General features: G+C 38.3%; 1 protein-coding gene and 1 non-coding gene across 3 annotated transcripts; one reads left to right on the top strand and one right to left on the bottom strand.

Annotated features, from left to right (window-relative positions):
- Nucleotides 1-27,360, top strand: SUMO1 (small ubiquitin like modifier 1). Of its 2 annotated transcripts, none has more exons than XM_052660409.1 (5): nt 1-131; nt 13,655-13,729; nt 18,341-18,418; nt 20,611-20,682; nt 26,239-27,360. In XM_052660409.1, the coding sequence occupies exons 1-5, from the start codon at nt 120-122 to the stop codon at nt 26,305-26,307; spliced, it is 306 nt and encodes a 101-aa protein (XP_052516369.1). In that variant the 5' UTR covers nt 1-119; the 3' UTR covers nt 26,308-27,360. The 2 variants fall into 2 exon arrangements, with proteins under 2 accessions (XP_052516369.1, XP_052516361.1); XM_052660401.1 differs by having other exon boundaries at nt 2-182.
- On the bottom strand, nt 24,111-24,195 carry LOC128044045 (small nucleolar RNA SNORD103/SNORD85). Its single transcript, XR_008199025.1, has one exon. It is a non-coding gene; the product is annotated as a small nucleolar RNA SNORD103/SNORD85 (small nucleolar RNA).
- Nucleotides 27,361-27,787: the final 427 nt, after the last annotated feature.

The raw sequence follows: 27,787 nt of genomic DNA, 5'->3' as shown, positions 1-27,787 counted from the left end.
TCCCTCCAGCCGCGGTGTTGTGCTGTCGGGTAGAGAGACGGATTTGTAAACCCCGGAGCGAGGTTCTACCTACCCGAGGCCCCTGGTGTGCGGAGACCCCGGGGGAAACCACCGTCACCATGTCTGACCAGGTACCGGGCTGGGAGCCAACCGATGGCGGTGGCCGAGGCCTTACTCTGCAGGTCCGCCTGCTGATCGGCTGGGGCCGGGGATGGAGGCGCGGGGGAGGGGAGCGCGGAATGGGGGAGGGGGCGGCCGGTGGGGACTGGGCTTGAAGAGGGAGGGGAGTAGACTAGGGCAGGAGACGCCTGGGCCTGCCGCGGGCCTCTAGGAGCCACCCTGCCCCTCTCCGGGCTGGCTCATCACCCCCTGTGCCCCAGCGCCTCTGGTCGCGGCCTCCCTCCAGTCGTCCCTGTCTTTTCTCCGAGGCGGACCAGGTGCAGAGCCCAGCTTCCACTTTCCCAAGAGGGTCCCTGAGGATCCCGCCCGCCTGCCTCTCCGGAGGACTCACTGCAGAAGCAGGGCCCTAGGCCCCAGTTATGTAACGGGAGAGAATCCCTGCCCCGGAGGCTCTGTGGCCCTGAAAAGCGGGTGGACTCCACTCCTTGATTCTTGGTCTTTAGATAGTCGCGAAGTGGGACGTGGGGACGGAGGGAGGGAGACATTGTCTCGTGTTGCTGAGAGCCTCGAAAGCTCCCCTTTCCATTTGGATTGCAGCTAGGCCGCCGCTGCTCTGCTCTGAGTGTTTCTCCGTGTGGGGGTGCAGAGCTGTCGCCTCTTTCCTTGTACTTTCCCATTTCTCACTCGGGATTGGTTCAGTAGCTCTCCAGTTGGAAGAGAGCGCTCAGAATAACCAAGAAACTAAGTAGAACGAAACTGCTAGAGCTACAGAAAGCATTTCATCTGGGAGTTAACCTGAAGATAACTGATAACCTTTGAGGAAAAGGATAGGAAAACTTCGTGTGCGGTGAAGCAGTTGCAGAACATTTGCAGAAAGCTTCGTGTTATAGCAGAGTGCTCCATCTCAGTGTTATTAGCAGGAATTTACTTGGGATTTGCATTCAATCAGGAGTGTTCGATTTTCCGTGGTGAGTTTTTCTTCCTCATACATTTCTAGTTAACCTTGTTTGTGGCTGATGGGCTTCGTTGTTGGCTCAGAGTAAAGAATCAGCCTGCCAGTGCAGGAGATGCGGGTTCGAGCCCTGGCTCGGGAAGATGCCCTGAAGGAGGAAATGGCAACCCACTCCAGTTTTCTTGCGGGAGAAATCCCATGGACAGAGGAGCCTGGAGGGCTACAGTCCATGGGGTTGTAAAGTCCTACACGACTAAGTGACTAAACAACAACAAAATGTTTATAGCTAGTTTTTACTTTATAGGTTTTTTTTTTTAATAGGGTTTTTGTCTGGCCTTTGTTTTGTTTGCTTAGATGACTTTGACTTTTTAAAGTATTATTGAACCTTTTGCTTGTTTAGTGATAGTTATTTAGAAAACTGTTTCTCATTCAACTCCACAATGTACTTGAACTTTTAAATTTAACACACTATTCCCTTGGCTTTCAACCCAGTTCAGTTTTGTGCCACTTGGTGAGAGAAAGTGAGGCTTTTGTGGGTTTGTACTGTTGCACAAAATGTACATTTATAAGGTTAAATCATAATCTAGATTAGTTTTGAGTGGATCTTCTAACAGTCTAGATTAACTCCCAATTGAAATGGGAACGGAGTTATAACTATCTCCCTAGGTAGTTGTTTACTTGATTTCCAGGGAGGAAAGAAAGGTGTAAATGCTTTATTTCATCAGCCTTTTATTTTGATGCTCAGAAGTGGCTAGGAAGTATGTTGAGATTTACTATGTAGTCTGAGGAAAGAGCAGTGTACAGAAGGAATTATAAAATGAATTGTAGAATTTATTGCTCCAGTTTCAATTCCAGCTATTTAAGAGAAACTTGAAGAAATAAAGGACCTAGGACACTAACAGGTGGCCCAAACTATTTTCACAATAATGCTGGGACATTGTCTTTTTCACTCTCATTCTTTCATGGGGTTGTCTAAAGATTGACATGACCTGGGATATCACAACAGATTGAAACATAGAGGCAGATGTGAAAATCCAGTTGCTTTCTATTAAGCCAGACATTGAAGAGATTTGCAAAAAATGCAAAACAGTACAACTTTTCTTATTAATTTTGTTTTAAAAAAATGTTTTTTTAAGATTGATGCTTTATTGCTACTTTTAAGAAATTGTATTTTATATACACAGTACCATTTAATGAGGGTATCATCATATCCTTACAGGTGTTTCATATTGTTACTATTAAAATACTTTTCATAAGTAGCAGTGTGATTTATTATCCTAAAATGAATTATATGTTTATAAAACATATTTCAGATAAACTTCAATAGATACAACCAACCTAACAAAAGCTTTATGGAGTTCTAAATTATTTTTAAGAGGAATCCTGAGACTATAAAGTTTAAGAACTGTTGCTCTATGCTGATCAACCAATATCATTATTAATAATCAGGAGCCATTACAATTTTAGTGTTGTAGTGCTAAGGATTTAAAGAGATAAGAAGCAGAACTCTTACCCTGATGAAGCTTATGCGTGAGAATCCCGAGTTACTCCTGCACCATACCAGTATCATGAGACTGGACCACAGTCCCCAGAAGACAGTCTTAATATCAACCAAGTGGTTTTAGAATGACGTATATTCTGAGGCACCTCTCCCAGAGTTTTTTGTCTGTGCTGAAGATACTGGAATTGAGCAATAATTTCAAGTTAAAATAGGTGGATGTTAAAGTCATGCAAGACTTCAGTTGCTGGGTTCTGCACTGATTAATGGAAAATGATTATTTTTGGAATTTGAGTGAAATAATTTCTCATAATTCTAACAATGCTAGCATTGTCCAGTGGACCATTTTTGAATAATCCTCTAATACAGATTCTGAACTTGAGGATCATGAATCCTCAGGGCTGAAAATCCACTGAAATTTTATGGCAATCTGTGGTTTTTTTGCATGTGTATTTGTTTAGGGAGAAAGGATCCATAGGTTTCATTAGGGGTACCTGATCACTCAAAAAGGTTAAGGCCTAGCCTTTAACCAATAATAGAGATCCGATGATGTGCTTACTTTTAGCCTGATTTCACCTTGCAGCAAAACTGAGCACAATATATAGACCCAGATGCCAGTGTCAAACTGGTAAGGATAATTTGTACAAATATTTTTCCTTCTTTCTTCTCTGTATTCACATTTATAGTGTTTCTTTTCCATACTCAAATCCTGAAAGACAGCATGGACTTCAGCTCTTCAGTTTAGGTCTGTTAATTTGTAATAATTGAATGACTGGTTTGATTCAAATGCTAACTGAATGTGTTGTAGCAGATTTACTCTCTCCATCCCAACCTCAGAGAAAGGAGGGGTGGAGAGGGAGACAGATACTGATTGATTGAGCTCCTTTTATCTTTAGTCAAGGATTTGGAAACCTTTTGTAATTTTGGCTATCTGTTGGTACCTAACAAACTACTTCAAAATGTAATGGCTTAAAACTACAGTCTTGTTTTGCTCATAAATGTTTGGGCTCATCACTGCTTCTTGACGTGTGGGGCCTCTGCTGGGATTACTGCCATGACTGTGGGCTGTAATGGATGGGTTCTTCATATAGTCTCAAGGCCTCTCTGAGTGGTCTTGTCATGTATTCTCTTCAGCACAGGGAACCCAGGATATTCAGACTTACGGCAGCTCAGGGCTCACAAGACAGTGTTCAGAGAACCTTGGGTAGAAACCCCAAGCCTCCTAGAACCTAACTTTGGAAGTCACTTTTGCATTGTTTGTCAGGCAAATCACTAAGTTCAACTCAAATTCAAGGGAAAGGCATTTATTTATTTCAGTGGAGATATAATTGACATATTAGTTTCAGGTTATACAATGTAACGATTTGTGTATATTGTGATATGATCCCCAGGATAAGTCTAGTTAACATCCATCAACACACACAGTTACAAATTTTTCTTGTGTTAAAAGCTATTCTCAGCAACTTTCAAATATACGATACAGTATTATTAACTATAGTCACCAAGGAAAAGACATCTAGATTCCATTTCTTAATGGGAAGAGTAACAAAGAATTTGCAGTTATCTTTAATCTACCACACTAGTTGTATTTCTTTTGTTAGGATAGCATTATTCCCTGCAGCATTATTTATATCTCCCTGTTTTTGGTGTTTGCTGATCTCCCTGTTAGCCTGAGATGGCAGAAGAATATGATAAACTAGGTGTGTATTGAATTTCATAATTATGTGTACTACTTACCTCGTAGAATAAATATGTTACACTGATGCTATGATTTGAGCATTTAGTTACTGATACGTATGCATCACCGACTTGATGGACGTGAGTTTGAGTGAACTCTGGGAGTTGGTGATGGACAGGGAAGCCTGGTGTGCTGCAGTTCATGGGGTCGCAAAGAATTGGACTGGACTGAGCGACTGAACTGACCTGATACTAAGTATTCCCTGCCCCAGGAGAGGAATGTTATATTCTGTTTCTGTCTGACAGATACATGAAGTGCTGCTAGTAGATGTTGCAAACATATTGATTATAATAAAACATTTCAAATAAAGTGTAAATATTATTTAATAGTATTTTTAAAACTGAGTATGATTATTATGATTAGAGTATTTATGAGTGTTAGTGGAGTAGTTCAGATTTCAAAACTAAAGCAGTTGTCAAATATCTCTTGATACTCATTAGCCTCCCCCCATACCAATTAGAATAATATTATATATTATAGCTTTTATATATAGTGTTACAATTATTTAAGTACCTTTCTCCATTACACTGTTTGCTTTCCAGGGTCAGAAATCAGGCTTTACTCACCCTTTTTTCCTGAAGTTCCAGCAGTGACTGAATACTTAGTAAAAGTTTTTAAAGGAATGAGTGGTAAGAGTCATTCATTTAACAAGTATTTATTGAATGTCAATATGTTCCAGGCACCATTCTAAGCCCCAGAACTGGAAGGTTGTCTCAAAAATGTGAACCAGCAGGTATTTTCCTCCTCCTCTTTTAATTCCCGTTATGTTTTGTTATTGATGAAGGATTGATTGTCATGCAGTAGTTTTCCTTTTATGATGTTTGCTTACCTTCTTGGTCTTTACTTCTATTAGCAATAGAACTAGTAACTTTACCTCTAAAGTTCAATCATTTGCTTCTTCCAGGACATTGGGATTGTTATGGATAATAATAATCCCACGTGGTTTGCAGGATCTTAGTTCCCTGAGTAAGGCAGTAGGGGATTGAGCCCCGGCCCAGGATAGTGGAAACGTCAGGTCCTAACCACTGGACCACCAGGGAATTCCCCACGGATAATTTTCTCAGCGTTATGTTTGGTATCTCATTTTGGAATTTATTGAAATTGTGTTTTTTTCTTTTTGGTAATTATTTCTCTGATACTCTAGAGAAGTCATGTGGGTAAAGTTGCACAGATCCTATTATTGAATACTTAGTCTTACAGTTTAAATTATTTTGAAATTCCTGGAACATGATTTAAGTTTATTTAAAGATGTGTTGTATTTGTTGTACTTTTATATTTTGACCATTCTTTTTGTATTTGATTGCCTTTACTGAGCTAGTGAGAATCTGAAGAAAAAGACCCGAAGGAAGCTAGGGTGGAGTTCTGTTTGCTAGACCCACTGTGCTCAATAGCTAAGGCCAGATATTTTGAAAGGTTTTACTGAAGATTAATGCATATATGAAAAAATGTGCATAAATGTGCAGTTTGCTAAATTTTCACAAACTGATCACATCCATGCAGCCAGCACCCAGATTAAGAATGACTGTCCTGACTGTGTGCGTGTGTTTCTCTGTCATGTCCAACTGTTTGTGACCCTATGGACTGTGGCCCACCAGGCTTCTCTATCTATGAGATTTCACAGGCAAGAATAATGGAGTGAGTTGCCATTTCCTCCCCTAAGTGCTTCTGTGTATGGCTTCTTTTGCTCAGCATTGTTTGGAAATTTGTCTGTATTATTGTGTGTAGTTTGTTGTTAAATCTCATTACTATGTTGCATTCCATTGTGTGACTATATACCACAATTTACTTATCTCTTCTGCAATTCGATACACACAGGGGTGGTTTTCTAGAAGCTGTTTTTTAACATAAGCCAAATGCTTCCTATTTAGACCACCTTCTATGTCAGTTTGGATTGCTTCTGGACTAAATAACAGAAAATCTGATATATAGTAGGTTAAACAAGTATGCAGTTTGTTTTTCTAATGAAACAAGTCCAGACATAAGTAGTTCAGGGATGGTAAGACAGTTCCACTATGCCTTCTTACTCCTGTCTCCTTAGCAGATGTCTTCGCTGAAAAGATAGTCTCCTTTTGGGCGAGATTACTTTGTTTCTTTATTCCAGGCAGGAGAAAGGAATGGAGAAAAGGGAAAAAGTATGTCAAAAAGTATATACCAGGAAAAAGTATGTCACTTTATATCTCCATGGCCAGCACCTCATCACATGGCCATGAGAGAAGCTTAGAATTCCCTCCACCCACCCCGCCGCTGGCAAATTTAGGAAGAAGGGGGACATGGATATTGGATAGGTAATTAACAATGTCTGCCATACCTGTCTACATTTGCATGCTATACTTCTGGATACAGTGGACCCAGTTTGCTCTAGGCTTTGCATAGGTCCAAAGTATGGCTGCAGAGAGTAGGGCTTATACAACCAGTGGGATTTTCAGTTATAATTTTCAGTTCTTCAGAAGTTGTCTGTGTTTGTCTGGTGTTAAACTGCAATTGTAGGGTTGAATGTAAATTTACACAAGTCCCAGTGTCTCGACAGGCTGACATAAACCTCCAAGTTATAGAGCTAAGTCTGGTCAGTTTTATTCCAAATGTCTAGTAGTGTCTCCTTAAGTTTGCACATAGGTAGCATGAACTGAAACTATATGAGTGTGTGCTTTTAGAATTGTGGTAAATCTACTGAAGTATTGTAATTTGGGTTTTTATATCGTTTAACAATGGATATAATTGTTAGAATCATCCAGTTTAATCCTTTGTTGAGCTTTCTTTATTAGGAAATAAAATGAAATAAATGGACATATAGTAAGAACTACAGTTACAGAAATTTTGGAAACTTTGAAGGCATTTAAGTGATTTATTATGGACAAATTTAGTGTATATATAATTATACCCATATCTTATTTCATCTACATGACCCCACACCACTTCATAATATCATTTTGAAACTAGTCCCAGACATTGTATTATTTCATCCACAGATATTTCAATATATATCTCTAACAGAGATTTACTTTATTTTTTTGGCCATGCCATGTGAGATTTTAGTTTCTGGTCCAGTGATCAAACCTGAGCCCCCTGCATTGGGAGCTTGGATTCTTAACCACTGGACTGCCAGGGAAGTCACTCAGTATGTGACTTTTTTTCTTTTAACATAAACAGAATACTGTTGTTGCACCTTTAAAGTTGAACAGATTTGCTAATGTCATCAAATAAGAGTAAATGCAGTCTTTATTTTTGGTTTTCCCCAGAATCCCCCCTCTTTCAGAAGAATGAACAATCCTTGTACAACTAACTGGAAGGGTCAGTTTCAGGCTGGGAGTAGTTAAGTGTGGTGCTCTTTCCCTGTGATTGAATTGTCAACATACAGATTGTCATAGAGATTCTTAGCAAAATTTTTGTTCTTTTGACTTTGAAATGGCACAATAAAATTATTTTCTTGAATTCTGTGCATTTGTAAATGAGGATTGTTGGGTTTTGTGTCCTTTCCTGTCTTGTTCTTCTTTTCAGATCCAGCCATCTTCTATTTCTAGGCTGTTACATTTATATCTTGGTAAGAAGAGTTGATAGTGCCTGGTGTCTGATAAATTCTTTTCTACCATTCTAGTTACCATGATTCAATCTCTAGATGACACAGACCTGAAAATTTAGAGGTTTCCAGTTCTTGCCTTTGATCTTGTACATTCCTTTACTTTTCTTTACATTATTAGTTTCTTCTGCTCTGGGACTATGTAACCTTCCCAGCTAATCAGCCAGGCTCTCTGGGATTATCTTTTCTCTGATGACCTACTGTTCTGGGTCCAGTGCTGAATGCTTTTAGTGTTTTGTGACTCGTGTGCCATACCATTCTGTATTGGCAGCTTCTTTTTTATTTAAACAGAGGAGAGAAGGAAAGAAGAAGGAAAGAAGGCATACGAAAGACACTGAGATAGCTAGAGACAAACTTTGGCCTTTTTCTGTACAAGATCTTCTCATTTTCCAGACTAGTTTGTTGAAGGGAAAAAAACACATGAAAAGTTAGATGACTGCATCGGGCAAGCGTGAGGCTATTAAACAGTGGGTACAGATGGCATTGCTCCTGTGCTTCAGAGTTGGGAAGAGATTGCCAAAATGGAGTGACTAAGGAAAGTGGCAGTATTGTTGGAAATTTCAAATTTTAGTGTTCACATGTTCTTGTGAAATTGAAGTGAATTACCTCTTCTTCCCAACTGTGAATATAAAATGCTGAAAGGATTTTGTTTGTATTGACTGCTGTGTACGGTAGAAGTATGAAACATTAGTAAGATTTTGTGGATGATACAGATGATAGTGCTATCAACTTAATTCAGCCAACATTAAATAATTGCCTGGTATCTGTCAGTATAGAGAGTATAAAGATGAAAAATGTGGACCTCCTCCTTGTAAACTTGTAGGAAAGTCAAGACATACAAAACTGTCACAGAAAATGTTAATTTAACAAGCATATTGAGTATCTTTAAAATACTAGACACTGTACTTGACCAGAAATACAAAGAATAAGACGTGTCAGTAAGGAACTCAGTCTTGTGGGAAACACAGATAAGCAGACATGTGGTTATAATAAAATTAAAGTAAGCAGTATGAGAACATTTAAGAGGGTGATCAGGGAAATGATTTTGTGGCAAGTGATGCTTGAGTGGTCTTAAAAGGGGGATAGGGTAAGAACGGGCATACCAAGCAGAGGTGAGTAATAAGTACAGGGATAGTGGAGATAAGGTAGAGAGTGCCATGTTTAAGGAGCTGTAGATAGTTCAGTTTGGCTGGAGCAAAGAATATTATTAGCAAGAGAGGTAGGAGAATAAGGCTTGATTGCTAGGCAGGGACCAGCACATGGAGGACCAGTATGTGTCAGCTAAGGAGTTTGAACTTAATCCTGAAGATTCTGGGCAGATCAGATTGCGTTTTAGAGAAATGGCTCTGGTTGTAGTTGGGAAGAATTAAATTGAGGGAGCTAAACTTGGGGCATCTGTTATGCCATTTTGGTATTGCTAATGAGCAACAGTGACTGCCCGAAATAAGGCAATGGGATAGAGAATGAGAGTCACTAAGAGATATAGTTGTCAGAATGGTGAATTATTAAGTGTGAGATTTAGGAGAGGAAGATAGCCAAAGATGACTACTAAATTTCGTTCTGTGCAGTTGAGTGTGTGTTAAACATTTATTGTAATTGGGAATCCAGGAGGAGTTGTAGTCTTTTTTGGGTTTTGGTTTTCAGGAAGAGGAGCTAGAAGTAATGCACTCAGTTTTGGACACTTAAGTTGAGCTACCCATGGAGACATCCAGAGTGGAGATAAATGTTCAAGATCTTGGGTAAATTGAGTGAAACTCAGGAAAGTGGTCAGGTTTTTGAGAATGGTTAGTATCTGAGAGAGAGTTGGAATTGTAGGTCACCCAGGAAGACGAAAAAAAGAAGCTTAAAGACTTAGGGCCCAGAGGTGCACCAGCATTTAAAGAAGTGGTCAAGATGAGGGGACATAGAATCTTAGAGGCCAAAGGTAGAGAGTTTGAAGGAGTCATCAGTGTCTATTGTTTAAAGATAAGACTTTAGATTGTCCTTTGGGTTTAGCAGTAAGAAGTTGAACTGGTAACCTTGGTGAAAGAAGTGTCAAGTGGAATGGTGGGGTACTATATAAACCTGATGGCAGTGAGTTCAGAGTAAAAGTGGAAATAGCAAATGCCAATGGGAAAACAGTGGAAACAGTAGCTGAGTTTATTTTTCTGGGCTCCAAAGTCACTGCGGGTGGTGATTGCAGCCATGAAATTAAAAGATGCTTGCTCCTTGGAAGGAAAGTTATGACCAACCTAGACAGCACATTAAAAAGCAGAGACATTACTTTGCCAACAAAGGTCCATCTAGTCAAGGCTATGGTTTTTCCAGTAGTCATGTATGGATGTGAGAGTTGAACTATAAAGAAAGCTGAGCGCCAAAGAATTGATGCTTTTGAACTATGGTGTTGGAGAAGACTCTTGAGAGTCCCTTGGACTGCAAGGAGATCCAACCAGTCCATCCTAAAGGAGATCAGTCCTGGGTGTTCATTGGAGGGACTGATGCTAAAGCTGAAACTCCAGTACTTTGGCCACCTGATGAGAAGGGCTGACTCCTTCGAAAAGACCCTGATGCTGGGAAAGATTGAGGGCAGGAGGAGAAGGGGATGACAGAGGATGAGATGGTTGGATGGCATCACCGACTCAATGGACATGGCTTTGGGTGGACTCTGGGAGTTGGTGATGGACAGGGAGGCCTGATGTGCTGCGGTTCATGGGGTCGCAAAGAGTCGGATACGACTGAGCGACTGAACTGAACTTACAAGAAATCTGAAGAAAAATATGAGGACAACTTGAGGTGACAGTAAAGGGAGAATGTTTTTAAATTGAGAATAAATGCCTTTTAAAGGATATGAATACACTGTCAATAGGAGCATTAAAGGAAAATATTAATCTCAGTTGGAAAGTTGAGGGGTGATGTGGTTCCCAGAAGAGTTGTTTACATACTGGACTTCAGATGATGGACCTCTGTGAGATGATTTCAGGAGAGGTTATGGTAAAGGGAGGATGTGTATTACAGGTAAAGGAAACGAGGACAGTAGAGGGCTGAAGATGGAAGGAAGTTTATAGACATGTTCAGGGAACAGCACAAATCCAATCTAACAAAATCCTTGGGTTGTAAAGAAAGTGGTGAGGGAAAAATGGGAGTTAAGGTTGGTACTGGCGGAACTGAATGCCGTGTTGTGGACTTTGTTTCTAGGCCTTAAAGTGCTGGGAGCTATTAATGCTTCCTGATAGGGGTAGTTATATAGTCAGAGGGGAGCTTCCCAGGTGGCGCTAATGGTAAAGAACCTGCCTGACAATATAGGAGACACAAGAGACGCGGGTTCAATTCCTGGGTCAGGAAGATCCCCTGGAGAAGGGAATGGCAACCTACTCCAGTATTCTTGCCTGGAGAATCCCACGGATAGAGGAGCCTGGCGGACTACATACAATCCAAGGGGTCATAAAGAGTTGGACACGACTGAGCGCACGCAAACAAACATACAGTCCGAGAAGCTATGCTTTGGAAAGAGTTTTGAAGCAATGTGGAGGATGGATTGGAGAAGAGGGAAGAACTCTTTTGTTCTGAATATCCTCTGTCTAGGAAACACTGGAGCACAGTCAGTCCCATTGTGCTGATGTATTGCTGATCCTCTTGGAGGGGGATGTTTTCTTCCTTGTGCAAACTCAGATAAAGCTTAACACACCTTCTCTCAGTTAAAGAGGACTCAGGGTTTCTTTCACCCCACTCCAGCACTTGCCTGGAAAATCCCATGGACGGAGGAGCCTGGTAGGCTGCAGTCCTTGGGGTCGCTAAGAGTTGGACATGACTGAGTGACTTCACTTTCACTTTTCACTTTCATGCATTGGAGAAGGAAATGGCAACCCGCTCCAGTGTTCTTGCCTGGAGAATCCCAGTGATGGGGGAGCCTGGTGGGCTGCCGTCTATGGGGTTGCAGAGTTGGACATGACTGAAGCGACTTAGCAGCAGCAGCAGCAGCAGCAGGGCTTCTTTGCTCTTTATTGCCTTTCACTGCATGGAATAAATTGTCCTTGTCCTCTCTCAGTACTTAAAGGAAGAAGGAATTGTTTACTTTGAATATAAATTCAGAGAAATGTGGTTGTGGGACTGTTTGAAGACAGTCTTCTAGTTTTCAGGTGAAATACTGTCTCATTTAAGAAGGTTAATTTTGCCAGCTGCCATAAAATGCAGTAGTCAGCAAATGTTGAAAGTAGTGCAGAATGATAAACAGGCAAGAATTCATACTAGTGAAGTCAGTTCTGTTATCTAAGCATTTCCCTGGACTCTAGCCTGTATCTTAAATTTGAAAGCTACTTCTAGTTTAATATATTTTGTTAAATTTTGAATGTTAAAGAGTTTGTTAGTTTTCAGTTACTGGCATGAAATAAACAGGTAAAGTCCCTGTTACTTCTGAATTACAGAAGTATTGTATATTAAATTGTTAAGAATACACAATATTCTGATTGTATGTTATTAAGTATACAAGATTCTTATTCTATATTCTTAAGTAAGCTGGTTGTATTCTTACCAAAAGGCTTCCCTGGGGCTTAGTGGTAAAGAATCCACCTGCCAATGCAGGAGACTCGGGTTCGATCCCTGGACGAGGAAGATCTGGAGAAGGAAATGGCAACCCACCCCAGTATTCTTGTCTGGAAAATCCCACAGGAAGAGGAACCCAGAGGGCCACAGTCCATGGGTTTTCAAAGAGTCAGACATGACTTAGTGGCTGAACAGCAACGGTTCTTACCAAGAGTAGATTAACAGCTTGAAATTACTGTGAATAATAAAGAAGTATATATTTAAATAAGTGAATAATATGGTTGCCAAACTAAGGTAAAGTGCATGGGAGAGCTACTTTCATCACACCATTGAGTGAAATTTACCAAGCTACCCTTTTACTAAAAATGGCTTACCTTTCTTAATACTTCATGGCAGAGTTGTTTCAACTAGTTTATTCTAACTTCATTTTCTTATGGTATAATTTGTGAGAGGGTTATACTCTTTCCTTCTGTCTTCCAGTTTTGTTTGCTCTTTGCTGTTAGTACTTACCCTGCTTGGGCTTTTTTCTTGTTCCAGTTTAATTCTCCTAATTTTTTTTTTTCACCCAAGCCTAATCTTTTGAAATTGCATATACTGCTTCAGATAGTCTAAAATAATAACTGATATAAAATGATTTGTTTTGACTCAAGTACATTAAGCCAATACTTTGCTGTTTGATTCTCCTTCCTAAAAAGACCTTTGCTTGTGTTAATGTGATTAATTTATATTTCTTAGTTCAGTTTTGTAATTGGAGTATTTAACTTCTCCCACTAGGTTGTAAGAAAATAATCTTGGATTCAAAATGTTTGGTCAAGGATTCCTGGAGGATGAGCTTCCTCTGACTGATAGTAGTTGACTGTAAGATAATGGCTTCCAGGTTGTTCCTTTGCCCAGAAACATTAGTATTGCCTGGTAATTAGTCAGAAGTGCATATTACAGCCCTACCCGAGACCTCCTGAATAAAAAGCTGGGTGTGAGACCCAGCCACCTTTTTAACAAGTCCTTCCAATGATTCTGAAGCACCGTGAAGTTTTAGAACCTTTACTGTAGGATTATAATAAAAGAGACTTCTTTCTTGATTTTCAGTGAACTGTTTGAGAGAGTAATTGACTTAGAACCTTTTTTGCTTGATTGACTGGCAGAGAAAATAAATGCTTGCTGTATTTTTAGTTGCAAATTTTGTACCCTAAGTCAAAGTAATGAATGAGTAATTAAAATAGCAATGGAAACTTTTATATTTATATGTACTTTCAGGAAGCAAAACCTTCAACCGAGGACTTGGGGGATAAGAAGGAAGGAGAATATATTAAACTCAAAGTCATTGGACAGGTGAGTTTCATTATTTTTCTCCTTTGACTCTGGAATGTGTGAATGATTTCTGAAACAGAAAAAATGATTCAACTAAGGCAAGTTATTGAAAAGTGGAGTTTCGTTTACTGTATGTGCATCTGGTAGAGGTAGGAGAGGGTGATATTGTATTTTTAAATTGCTCCACTAGGCAACTTATCACTTTAATTTCTTCTAGTAGAACTTTTTCTTGTTTAGCATGCTTCAGTGGCAAATACAGTGACTACTATTAAGTGATAACGCTAGAGGCCTTACACAAAAAGGCCTCTCAGGCCTTTTCCTGATCCCTTTCTCTCTGTTGGCACCTTATTTCTCCAGACTCTGATCTTTATCTTATTGACCCTTTTTGAGATGCTGCTGCTGCTGCTAAGCCGCTTCAGTCGTGTCCGACTCTGTGTGATCCCATAGACGGTAGCCCACCAGGCTCCCCCATCCGTGGGATTCTCCAGGCAAGAACACTGGAGTGGGTTGCTATTTCCTTCTCCGTGTGAGATGCTAATAGATAATAAAGGTTAGCTGGAAATTAGTGGAGGAATGAATCGTCATAGTTGTTTTTTTTAAGGGACAGAAGAACTAGTACACTCTCACCATGGAAGTGTGAGAGTACCATTTTCCCACATTCTCTGAAACATGGGGTATTATTATACCAATCTTTCAGTTTTGGGCCAGTGTGATAATATTGCTTTGAATATTCATTATAATTTTTGTGTGGATATGTTTTCAATTCTCTATGGAGAATGTAGGAGTGCAGTTATTGGGTTTAATATAGTAGTAACTTTGTTTAACATTTTGAGGAGCCTTCAAACAGCTTTTAGCAGTGGCTGCACCATTTTATACATTATTCTCACCGACAGTAAATGAAGGTTTGTTATTTTACATTTTACCCAGTATTTGTTGTTGTTGTTGTTTTTTAAATATATATAGTCATCCTAGTGCAGAGAAGGCAATGGCACCCCACTCCAGTACTCTTGCCTGGAAAATCCCATGGACAGAGGAGCCTGGTAGGCTGCAGTCCATGGGGTCTCGAAGAGTTGGACACGACTGAGCGACTGACTACATTTTCACTTTTCACTTTCATGCATTGGAGCAGGAAATGGCAACCCACTCCAGTGTTCTTGCCTGGAGAATCCCAGGGATGGGGGAGCCTGGTGGGCTTCCATCTATGGGGTCACACAGAGTCAGACATGACTGAAGCGACTTAGCAGCAGCAGCAGCAGTCATCCTAGTGAGTGTGAAGTGGTATCTCATTGTGTTTTGGATTTGTATTTTCCTGATGGTTAATGATGGATATCTTTTCCTGTTCTTATTGGCCATTTGCACATCTTTGGAGAAATGTGTCTATTCAGATCTTTTGTCCATTTTTAGATTGGATTATTTGTCTTTATTTTTGAGTTGTAATAACTTTTCACATGTATTTTGGTTATTAGATTCTTATCAGTTAGATGATTTGCAGATGTTTTCTCCCATCTTTGGGTTGTCTTTTCACTTTCTGGGTTGTGTCCTTTGCACAAACAGTTTTTGATTTAAATGAATTGAATTTATCTTTTTAAAAACTTTTTGGCTGTGCTGGGTGTTTGTTCTTTGCACAGGCTGTCTCTCGTTGCAGTGAGTGGGGACCTCTCTGTTTGCTGCGTGGGCTTCTCATTGCAGTAGCTTCTCTTGTTGTGGAGCATGGGCTCTGGGCACTGGGGCTCAGTAGTTCCCGGACTCTAGAGCACAGGCTCAGTAGTTGTGGCACACGGGCTTGGTTGCTCCTTGGCATGTAGAATCTCCCCAGACCAGAGATCAAACCTGTGTCTCCTGCATTGGCAGACAGGTTGTTAACCACTGGACCGCCAAGGAAATCCCTATTTTTTTCTCTTTTTGCTGTGATTTTAGTGTCATATATAAGAAACTATTACCTCAGTCAGGGTCACAAAAATTCACAGCTATAGATTCTTTTAAAGTTTTATGGTTTTAACTCTTACATTAAGTTTTTGATCATTTTGAGTGCTTTTTGCAAGCTTTTAGTACGGGTTTGAAGGAGAGTCTAACTTATTTTGCATATGGCTATGTTTTTCCTAGAACACTAATTGAAAGTTCTGTTCTTTTCCCATTGAATTGCATGGCATCTTTATCAAAATCAGTTGACCGTAGATATATATGAATTTATTTCTGGACTCTCAATTTTATTCCGTTGATTTATAGGCATACTTCAGAAATATTGAGAATTTGGTTCCAGACCATTGCAATAAAGTGAATCACATGGATCTTTTGTTTCCCAGTGCATATGAAAGTTATGTTTACACTATAATGTGGTTTAAGTGTATAATAGTGTTATGTCTGGAAAAAAAACAATGTACACACATTAATTTAAAAATACTTTATTGCCAAAAATTACTAACCATCATCTGAGCCTTCCGTGAGCTTTTTCTGTTGGGGTAGGATTTGAATTACTGAGAGAATTACTAAAGTACCGATTACCAAACTGGGACACACAGACCTGAAATGAGCAAACACCATTGGAAAAACGGTGCGGGTAGACTTGCTGAATGCAAGTTTGTTACAAACTTTCAATTTGTAAAAAACGCTGTAACTGCAAAATTCAATAAAGAGAGCACAGGGGCTTCCTTGGTGGTCCAATGGCTAAGACTCAGTGCTCCCAGTGCAGCGGGCACAGATTCGGTTCTTGGTCAGGGAACTGTGGATCCATGTGCTGCAACTGAAGATTCTGTGCACCACAACAGATCTGGCATAGCCAAGTAAGAAAAAGCAGAGTGTAGTAAAGCAGCTGTGCTTGTGTACGTTTCTCCTATGCCATGGATTACCTTTTTAACAACTACTAATTTGTAGGAATTCTTCATGTTTACTTATTTTTTCTTGCCTGCTATATATGTTGTGAATATTTTCTTCAGAGTCTCTTAACTTACTTATAGGTGGTTTATGTTTTTATTAAGTTGGCTTTATCAGTCTCCTTTTTTTTTTTTTTTAATGTTTTATGAGTTAAAATCTTGCTTTAAAGTAAGGATTTACTAATGTCAAGATTAGGGAAAAAGTCTTTCCCAAAGAAGAGAAGATAATTAAATTTTTAAAAAATATTTTAATTAATTATTAAACATTAATTAAGCTCTTTAATTCATCTAGAAATGATTTTAGCTGATGGAGTGAGATATTGCTCTAGAAATTTTGTCTGTTCCTGAAATTATCCACAGGATAAGAATTTATTTATTATTATTTTTAAAGAAAATTTGGCTATACCACACAGCATGCAGGATCTTAGTTCCCCAACCAGGATCAGACCGAGTCCTGGCAGTGAAAGCACCAAGTCCTAACCATTGGACTGACTGCCAGGGAATTCCTTTTTTTTTTTTTTTAATAATTATAAACAAAACATGCAACTTCCGCTAATATATATCTGTGAATGTGTTATGTAATCATTAGAATTGGCTTTGAAATTTTTACAGTGTGCAAGTGCCAATATTTTTTTCTGATGGTTGCCTGATAGTTTACTTGACAGTCTAGGTAGAAGAAAATTATCTGTGGTCCCATATTTCAATTTGAGTGACTTAGATTATTCATTTTACTCATGCAAGAGAAACCAGACTCTGTATGGTGACTTTTTACGGCCGGAAGAATTGTTCAGTCTGCTGTTTTACGGTATACATCTCTCATAGCTTTGACCATCTTTAATGGCACTTCAGTTATAGGGGGCACTTTTTATTCTGAGTTGCCTTTGGGAATTTGTGATAGTTTAGGTTTTTATTTTGAAAATAGAATAGGTATGCAATTGTGAAGGAATGCATTTTTGACATACATACTTTTACTTATACTGCTGATTTTAATACCTAAAATAGATTATGTTTTGACACTTACTCCTTGGAAGGAAAGTTATGACCAACCTAAACTGCATATTAAAAAGCAGAGACATTACTCTGTCAACAAAGGTCCATCTAGTCAAGGCTATGGTTTTTCCAGTAGTCATGTATGGATGTGAGAGTTGAACTATAAAGAAAGCTGAGCACCGAAGAATTGATGCTTTTGAACTATTGTGTTGGAGAAGACTCTTCAGAGTCCCTTGAACTGCAAGGAGACCCAACCAGTCCATCCTAAAGGAGATCAGTCCTGGGTGTTCATTGGAGAGACTGATGCTGAAGCTGGAACTCCAATACTTTGGCCACCTGATGTGAAGAGCTGACTCATTTGAAAAGACCCTGATGCTGGGAAAGATTGAGGGCAGGAGGAGAAGGAGATGACAGAGGATGAGATGGTTGGATGGCATCACCAAATCAATGGACATGGGTTTCGGTAGACTCTGGCAGTTGGTGATGGACAGGGAGGCCTGGCGTGCTGCGATTCATGGGGTCGCAAAGAGTCGGACACGACTGAGCAACTGAACTGAACTGAAACTTGCTTTGAAATGAGTATAAAGCAACTTTGAGGATGATTATTTTAATAAAACCTGTTAGGAATGCTAAAAAGAATATTTCGGAGGGAAAATATAGGTGACAAGTTGTATGTTTTTGTATGTAGTATATGTATAATTAAATAATTTGTTTCAGGCAAAGCAAGTAACTTACACAAAGAGAGATAATCCTTTTCCTCTTATCTCCTTAGGATAGCAGTGAGATTCACTTCAAAGTGAAAATGACGACACATCTCAAGAAACTCAAAGAATCATACTGTCAAAGACAGGTCTGTATGTTGTAGTATTAAATTCAGTGCTTTATATATCATTAATTTTTCTTTTAAGAAAGCTTGTCAAAAGAAAATAATCTTTTGGGAATTCTCTGGTAGTCTAGTATTTAGGACTTTGCAAGAAGAAAAAGAGATCATTTAGGTGTTGGGATAAGGAAAACAGTGGGCTTCCTGGGTGGCTCAGACATTAGAGTATCTGCCTCTAAGGCAGGAGACCTAAATTCTATCCCTGCAGAGTCAGGAAAATCCCTTGGAGAAGGGACTGGCTACCCACTCCAGTGTTAGGATAAGTGAGCCAATAAACATTTTTTTTTTTTTTTTTTGCTGTGCTGCATGGCTTGTGGGATCCTAATTCCTGGACCAAGGATCGAACCTATGCCCTTGGCAGTAAAAGTTCAGTCCTCACCACTGAGCTGCCAGGGAATTTCCTGTTTCTGTTTTTGATGTTAATTGTTAAGCTCAGTAAAGTCTTATTAATTGGGGCTCAACTAGCTCACGTTTGCAATAATATTAATGGGAACTAAAACTGGAAATGAACATGTATTAACTGCCCTGTGCTAATGGGTACTTAGATACATTGTCATTTACTCTTCACAATAACTCCAAAGAAAATATGTAGTCTTTTACCTCATCTGTAGATAATAGAGTTGATTATTGAGGAGAAAGTGCAAAAGTGAAAACTAAACTGATTCAGGATTGAAATTGCTGTGCTGTGTCTAGTCACTCAGTTGTGTCTGACTCTTTGTGACCCCATGGACTTTAGCCCACCAGGCTCCTCTGTCCACGAAATTCTCCAGGCAGGAATACTGGAGTGGGTTGCCATACCTTCCTCCAGGGGATCTTCCCAACCCAGGGATCAAACCCAGGTTTCCTGCATTGCAGGTGAATTCTTTACCAGCTGAGCTTACCAGGGAAGCCCTAAGGTGCCAGGGGAGATAATATAACATCAAGTTGGAATAATTTTTTATGCTTCAGAGTTTATAGTCTTTAGAAAAAGTTTCTATACTCAGTTCACAAAGGCTTGATAATTTTTTTTCTTATGTTTGCTGATATACACGCAGTGGGATACTTAATTTATCTGAAGTATGGAATTCTTACCCAACAAGAGAGCTGAATCATCTTTCCATTTTGATATTATAGACTTGTTTCTGTAGAAACTTTTATAACTCCAATATAAGATACTTACTTTTTGAAAGATCCTATATTTAAAATCAAAGAATATTTTTTCCTTGTCAGTTATGTTTATTAGTATAACCCTGGAAATAATTTAAAAGTAGAGAATTTTCTGGTGGTTCAGTGCTTAGGACTTTGCAGTTTAACTGCTGGGGCCCAGGTTCAATCCCTGGTCAGGGAACTAAGAAAAAGTTTAAAACCACTTCCAGGGTAAGTTTGCACGGTCTTGTATATATAAGTGTAGTACATATTGGGAAGATAGTTTGAGTTTTTTATGATGTTTTTGGGATAGTACTTAAACATGGCGGAAATCTTAACACATTAGTTATTGAGCAGAACTTTCTGATACTTGTGGACTAAATAAATGATTCTTGATTTATACTTGTTAGTGAAGTTACTTCTCTTTAAATGAGCCATCTGTTCTCTTTTAGCCATTTTTGTGGAATAAGTGATTAGAAACATATATTTTAATACCTTTTGTGATACTTACAGTGCTATAAATACCATCACAGGTTTTCTGTAGTTTATCTGCCTTGCTACTGTGCTTTGCCAAATTTCTATGATTTAGTCTGTTTATAACTAATTTTGCTTGTACAGTTGGTAGCTGGTGCTCATCCAATATCTGATTTTATTTTTATGTTAGCTTATAGATTTGAGAGGAAACTGTATAGAATAGTGGTTAAGAATACACAGGGTTGGGAACAGATTTGGCCTTCAGTTGTTGACGAGCTTGTGTGTCCTCTCTATACCTTGGATTTTCTAGCTGTAAATGAAGATAAGGTGATAATGATTACCTTTTAGGGCTGCTGTGATGAAAAATTTATGATTCTGTATATAAAATATTTGGTATCAGGAGTACCTAGCGAATAGTTTTTACTCAGTTAAAGGTAATAATAATAGAATTAGCTGTCTAGTTTTATGTTCTACACATTCTGTTGAAGCTCTCATGTTTGCTTTTTGTGCATCAAAGTTTATCTCTTGTAAGGTTTGTATTTGTACATTTTCTGTCTTTTTAGGGAGTTCCCATGAATTCACTCAGGTTTCTCTTTGAAGGTCAGAGAATTGCTGATAATCACACTCCAAAAGAAGTGAGTATAATTTCTTCTCTGAATTCAAGACATATTTTGAATTTTGCATTGAATGATGTGGTTTGCTGGTACCATTAAACTGCCCTTTTCTTGAATATTCTCTGAGTTAAGTGCTATATTATTTGTCAGAGAGAAACACAGTCTTTTGGGTTGAATTTCCCTTTTAGTGCCTTCAAATATGCCAGTAAAAAGAGGTGAAAAGTAGGGACTGAGTGCTTAAATTGTTATAAGGCACATACTATGCCTTTTTAAGGATGGACAGATGGTTCTCAAATTTGGCAGATTTCAGGTACATTTTCATGGTGATAGTGATCTTTAGAGTTCGATTTTGACTTTTGGCCCATTTTGAGAACTTAATATAGAAGCTTAATATATGTTTTTGGCTTTGTCCTTTTGGGTTATGGTTTTTAATGCTTCTATGCCTTCATTTGTTTTATTGAATATATTGTTTTATTTTCCTGTTTATATATTTCACCCTCTCTACCCTTATTCTCACTCCCACCTCCAGATATCTGAAAGTAATAAAATGTGAGAAAAAGAGCGTGTGTGTATTTACAATTATACAGATTCCCCTCCTCCACATACAAAATAACATTTCTGGTATTTCTGATAGTGGGAACGATATATGGTTATTATTAGCTTTTTTATTTGAAAACATTTCAAACTTATTGAATGATGAGACTAGTATAATATTCTCCTGTATAACCTTTTTTGTAGATTCTTCATTTATTAACGTTGTGCTGTGTTTGATTTATCATTCTCTCTGTATGTACAGATTATCACTACTGGTGGACCATTTGATATTAATTTGCAGGTGATATGGCTCTTTACCCCTCAATATTTCAGTGTTATTGTTCTCCTAAGAGTCACAGTTAAATTATCTAGGTGATTTACCTTGATACAATACTGTAATTGAATATACAATCAAAATAATCTGATTTTGCAATTTGTCTCAGTAAGGTCCTTTATAGCTCACCTGCCTTTTTTTTTTTAACTTAACCTGGGATCTCATCAGGATATGCATTCTAACTGGTTATCATGCCTCTTAGCTTCCTTTTCATATGAAACAGTTCCTCAGCCTTCGTTTTTCATTATACTGTTGTTGTTCAGTCGCTAAGTTGCGTCCAACTCTTTGTTTCCCCGTGCACACAACAGTCTTGCAGCACCCCAGTCTTCCCAGCCTGTCACCGTCTCCTGGAGTTTGCTCAAACTCATGTCCATTGGGTTGATGATGCCATCCAACTATGGGGTCCCCTTCTTCTCCTGCCTTCAGTCTGTCCCAGAATCAGGGTCTTTTCCAGTGAACAGCTATTCGCATCAGGTGGCCGAAGTGTCGGAGCTTCAGCTTCAACATCAGTCCTTCCAATGAATATTCAGGGTTGATTTCTTTAGGACTGACTGATTCATTACACTGACATTTTAAAAAAATTCAGGCCAACTGTGTTTTAGATTGTCCTTCATGTAAAGTAATTAGCCTCCGATTAAAATAATTAATTAAAAAGAATGTCCTTCGGTTGGGGTTTGTCTGTTGTTTCCTCATGATTAGATTCAGGTTTGAACATTTGGTAAGAGCAACACCGAGTGAAGCTGTGAAAATCCAAGTGCATCGTGTCAGGAATTATATGATGTCCATGTCTTACTCCTTGGAGAAGGAAATGGCAGCCCACTCCAGGATTCTTGCTTGGAAAATCCCATGGACGGTGGAGCCAGGTAGGCTACTGTCCATGGGGTCGCAAAGAGTCGGACACGACTGAGCGACTTCACTTCACTTCCATGTCTTACTATGGGTAATACTAATTTTGAGCACTTAGTTAAGATGCTAACTGCCAGATATTTTATCCATTGTATCATTTTATCCACTGTAGCATTGTATCAATTTATCCAAGTTATTTTGTGATTAATAAGTAATTTGTGGGGAGATACTTTGTATGAGTGATGTTCTTTAGATATTAGCCAGTGGGAAGCCCTTCAAGTTGGCACATCTGTTCTTTTTGACATCCCTTCATCTTTTTAAAAAGTTTTAATTTTGTGATGATTTTCAAATTATAGAAAAGTGGCAAGAATAGTGCAAAACATTGTACTCTCTTCTACCTAGATTTACCAGTTTTTAACATTTTGCTACCTGTACTTTATTATTCGCCTTCCCCCCACCCCCGCCATATGTGTGTGTATGTGTATCGTCTGAACCATTTGGGAGTAGGTTGCATACACCATGGCCATTTACTAAATATTTTAGTATGTATTTCTTGAGAACAAGTATTTTCTTTTACATAACCAAAGTACTGTTGTTAAAATTCAGGACACTTAATACTGTTAGAATACTGTTCTGTCATTTGTCCCAATTTTCCCTTTTTCTCCCTCATTGTAGGATCCAGGTCAGTATGAACACATGGTGACTCAGCTGGTAAAGAATCCGCCTGCAGTGTGGGAGACCTGGGTTCGATCTCTAGGTTGGGAAGATCCTCTGGAGAAGGGAATGGCAACCTACTCCAGTATTCTTGCCTGGAGAATCCCATGGACAGGAAGGAGCCTGGTGGGCTATCGTCCATGGGGTCGCAAAGAGTCGGACATGACTGAGTGACTTTCATTTTCACTTTAATTATCTTTAGCTTGGAACAGTTCTTCAGACTGTCTTTGTCTTCATGACATTTACATCCCCCCCCCGCCCCCGCCCCACCCCGCCTCGACTGGAGATCAGTTTATTTCACCTAAAATACACTTACATGTGGAAAACACTAAGTTATTTGTACTGGGAAAGGTAGTTTAGACCCAGAACAGGAATCCCAGAGAAACCAGATCAGGAGAAGGTACTCAGGAATATATAGGGGAGAAAGAACAATGGCGGGGGGTAGAGAGCAGGGAAGAGAAGGGAGAAAAAAACTACTACAATGTAGCCACTGGATCAGAAAACAAACACAAAAATATAGTAAAATATAAACATCAACAACGTGTCATATTCGTGGGAGAGAGCAAAGATGTGGAAAATACCTGGGAAATCAAAATTTCCTGCTTGATTTCAGTAGGCGGGCATTATGATCAAGAGAGGGGAAAAAGTTCCATGTTCAAAAGAAACAAGAAAATTAACAAGGAAAGATTCAGTCATCACATTTTCATCCTGGAACATCCCAGGGAAAATTAAAGCTGATAACGATCTGAACATTAGGAGAAAACAAACTAGTAGCCTCACCCCTGCTTCTGATCACTTACACACAACATCCTCTTCTTACCTCTGTACCTCCTGCGCTGGGCACTGAATGGAATGAACTCCCAACCTGCTGTGTGTCTTCAACATTCCCTCTGCCCTCACCAGCATTTTGACAGGCCCATCTGAGTCTCACAGGTTAAGGACTCGACTCCCCAGCCTTCAACTGCCATCGTCAACACCAGCATGGTGTTTTGTTTTGAACTGGAGGTGGGTGGGTGCCTCGTCTGGCTCAGAACTTGAGTCCAGAGTAAAGATTCTCATTACTGAACTCTGTTCTCAGAGAGGGCAAGTGGCTCATCACTGCCAGACATTTACATTTTTGAAGAGTACAAACCAGTTATTTTCCAGATAGACTCTCATTTGGGCTGTTCTGTTAACTCATGACTAAATTTGGATCATGTGTGTTTGGCTGGATTATTATGTAAATGGTGATGTGTCTTTCTCAGGCTGTAATATCTGGAGTATCTGAAGTCCTTTATCACTGGGTTTAACAGTTACTGTTTTGTTTTGTTTTTTTCCCTGTGTAGTTAAACCATTTTTCCTGTTGTAATTGAGTAATATGTGGGCACATGCTTTGAAACTATATGACTATCCTTTTTCTCATCAAATTTTCCCCTGTTGGTTTAGTATCCATCTACTTTCTTGAGTACTTCCTTACTGTCTGGCACAAGATATTCCAAACTCATTTTATATTTTCCCTGTCTTAACTTGGCTAAGGCACAGGGATAGGGAGGCCTGGCATGTTGCAGTCCACGGGGTTGCAGAGTCAGACTTAGTGACTGAACAACAAAAGCTTGCCATAATCTCAGCAACACAGAAGGTTATTTAATACATTTTAGTGACACCTCCCTTACTATCATTAAAAGATTTATCTTTTTAGAAGAATAATGGGGCAGTGGGAGAGAGTAGGTATTTAGGGAGTGACCTCTTTGTACTGTTGTTTATTTACTCTTATCTGCCAATGTACTTAAAGCTGATGGCTTCATATTCACCATAGTTTAAGGACATATGCTACCTTCCCAATTCAAGGGTTCCTTGTAATATTTAGAATTCTAGTCCTTGCAGTGTTTACCAGGCTATGTGTGCAATTAAAATTAAATTTTAATAGCACCTTTAATTAATAACTATTTTAACATTCATATGTTTTATCACAGTCAAGATATCTGTGACACCAGAACCAATTAATCACTTTAAAAAATTCTAAATTCACTTATTTTTCGATTTCTTAGCATATTTTAATTTTCATATTTTGTATTCTGCATAAAATTGTCCTGTATAAAATATAGAACTTGTCTCATTAGAGATTACTTGAACTTTCCTTTGAACCTGTTATTCTTCATTTGCTTTTGTGATTCACTGTAGTTCATTGGAAACAATGCTGAGTTTTGTTTTCAGTCTGCCTGTTTCAGTGTTCTTTAACCTGGCTGCACACCAGAATCAATAGATTTGCAGTTCTTTACAAGCCTCATTGAGGGGTCTATGGGTTTCTATGCAACACCAGCCCCCTTCTGTACACTTTTATTTTTTAAATAAAGAACACTTGTAGTTAAAAATGAAAGTATTAAAAAACCAAACTACCAAAGTATATAAAATGGGAAATACACTCTAGATATCTCTGCATTCCCATTTCTCAGAGGCAACCATTATTAATAATGTCTTTAAGAAAACATTCCAGAATACTTCACGCATATAAAAAAAAAATTGCATATATTTTGCTTAATGTTCTGTAAAGGGCATTTTAAAGGGTCTTTTTTTTCCCCCCTTTTCTATAAGAATTGAGAATTGGCCTGAAAAATCAAGCCTATAGAATTGAAGTGTCAAAAGTAGATGTATAGTAACTCTTCATTGAGAGTGGTCACTATCAAAGAAAATAATAGAAATGAACCCTTAGACAGTATTTTTCTAGCCAAAACCTACATATATTTCAACTGAAGTCAGGTTTTTTGAAAGAGAAGAAAGAGATTGTATCGAGTAATTACATCTGGAAGTAAAATGATTTTTAGAAAATATGGCATCAAACTATTACTTAAAAACTATTCTATACATGTTTCATTAGATTTAAAACTCCTTTAAGGTACTTTTCAGAAACACTTAAGTTTTACATGGTGAATAAACTGGGAAGTGAAGTTGGCTCAGCAAAGTAACATGAATGATTTCATATCCACATAGTATCAGAAGAAAAGAATATACCTCTCTGTTCTTTGGATTAAAGGAAACAAGATTGTTAGTTTCAGAACAGGATAACTATGGATTATTTTTGTATCTTTTTTGCACAGTTGCCATGTAATTGCAGCCAGTTAAAAAAATAGTACTTTTTATTCTACTACTAACACTTTTCTTTCCTCTTACAGCTGGGAATGGAGGAAGAAGATGTGATTGAAGTTTATCAGGAACAAACAGGGGGTCATTCAACGGTTTAGATATTCTTTTTATTTTTTTTCTTTCCCCTTAATCCTTTTTTATTTTTAAAAATAGTTCTTTTGTAATGTGGTGTTCAAAACATAATTGAAAACTGGCACCCCATCTCTTTAAAACATCTGGTAATTTGAATTCTAGTGTCCATTATTCATTATTGTTTCTTTTCATTGTGCTGATTTTTGGTGATCAAACCTCAGCCCCCTTCATATCACTCTCTCCTTTTTAAAAATTACATGTGTGCATAGAGAGCCCGCCTTTTCCAGGACTGTGCATTTGCAGGCTTGTGATAAATAAGATCAACTAATGCAAGTGTTCTTAATGACTTTCCAATTGGCCCTGAAGTTCTAGCATGTGATTGCTTCACTCCTGGACTATGACTTTCAGTGGGAGATGGAAGTTTTTCGGAAAACAGAACTGTGGAAAAATGACCTTTCCTTAACTTGAAGCTACTTTTAAAATCTGAGGGTCTGGACCAAAAGAAGAGGAATATCCAGTTGGAGTCAAAATGACAGAGAATAATGACTAACTCCAAAGATGGCTTCACTGAAGAGAAGCATTTTAAGATGAAAGAAAAGTCTTGTCAGAAGATCCCAGAAAAGATCTAATTTTCATTAGCAGTTAAAGTTATTCATGCAGAAGTGTATACAACAGAACACTGCTCTTTTTGACTTTATTTGTACTTTTTGGCCTGGGATATGGGTTTTAAATGGACAGTGTCTGTACCAGCTTCATTAAAATAAACAAAATATTTGTAAAAACTGTACCCATGTTTATTTTATTTTTAATTGTACAGAAAGAAAAAAGAAAATGCTTAAAACATAAGGTTTTTTTGCATCATACTGGCAATTATTGTTCATACATGGTACAGATTTTTTCCCAGATTGTGTGGTGATGATCATGACTTTGAAGCACTGAAAGTTACTGAAGTGCCTTCAGAATTAAGGATTTAATTAAGGTCACAATACCTTCTTAAATACCCACTGTTGTTTTTTAAAAAAACTTGATATTCCTGTATGGTGCATTTGTATGATACAGTTAACCCAATATGTTGAATAAATGGGCACGCCAAAAATTCTTAATTAATATTGATAATTTCAGTTTTTCCCTTAACAAATTTCAAAATGTTCTCTGTAGTTAAGGTTGTTTATATTTTCTTTCTTTATATTGTCTTTTCAACTGTAAAATTAAAATACTAAATTAGTTCCTTAATTAGAGGGCTTAACTTTTTCTTTTAACTCCTTAATGAATCACAAAATTCAGAATATATATGCACATATGTAATCCAATTTCGTATTATTCCAAATAGAATGTCATCTAAGCTACCTTAGAAGAGCAAATAAAACCTATCTCTAATGGAAACTGTTATAGTTTGAATACCTTCTCAAATTTTCTGTTGAAAAATAATTGGCTTGTCATATAAATTCTTATTTTGACCATACCTGAAAAATTATTTGTATTGTACATATATATATAGTCTAGGTA

This window comes from Budorcas taxicolor, chromosome 2, assembly GCF_023091745.1.
Source record: "Budorcas taxicolor isolate Tak-1 chromosome 2, Takin1.1, whole genome shotgun sequence".
Taxonomy (NCBI): Eukaryota; Metazoa; Chordata; class Mammalia; order Artiodactyla; family Bovidae; genus Budorcas; species Budorcas taxicolor.
Note: the sequence above shows the minus strand (reverse complement) of the source record. Positions and strands in the feature narration are given on the sequence as shown.

Bases quoted from the DNA above. Each gene is read 5' to 3' on its own strand.
- SUMO1 (XM_052660401.1), top strand. From the start codon at position 120: ATGTCTGACCAGGTACCGGGCTGGGAGCCAACCGATGGCGGTGGCCGA. The intron at 183-13,654 runs GTCCGCCTGCTG...ATGTACTTTCAG, and splicing joins GCCGAGGCCTTACTCTGCAG to GAAGCAAAACCTTCAACCGA. The intron at 13,730-18,340 runs GTGAGTTTCATT...TTATCTCCTTAG, and splicing joins AACTCAAAGTCATTGGACAG to GATAGCAGTGAGATTCACTT.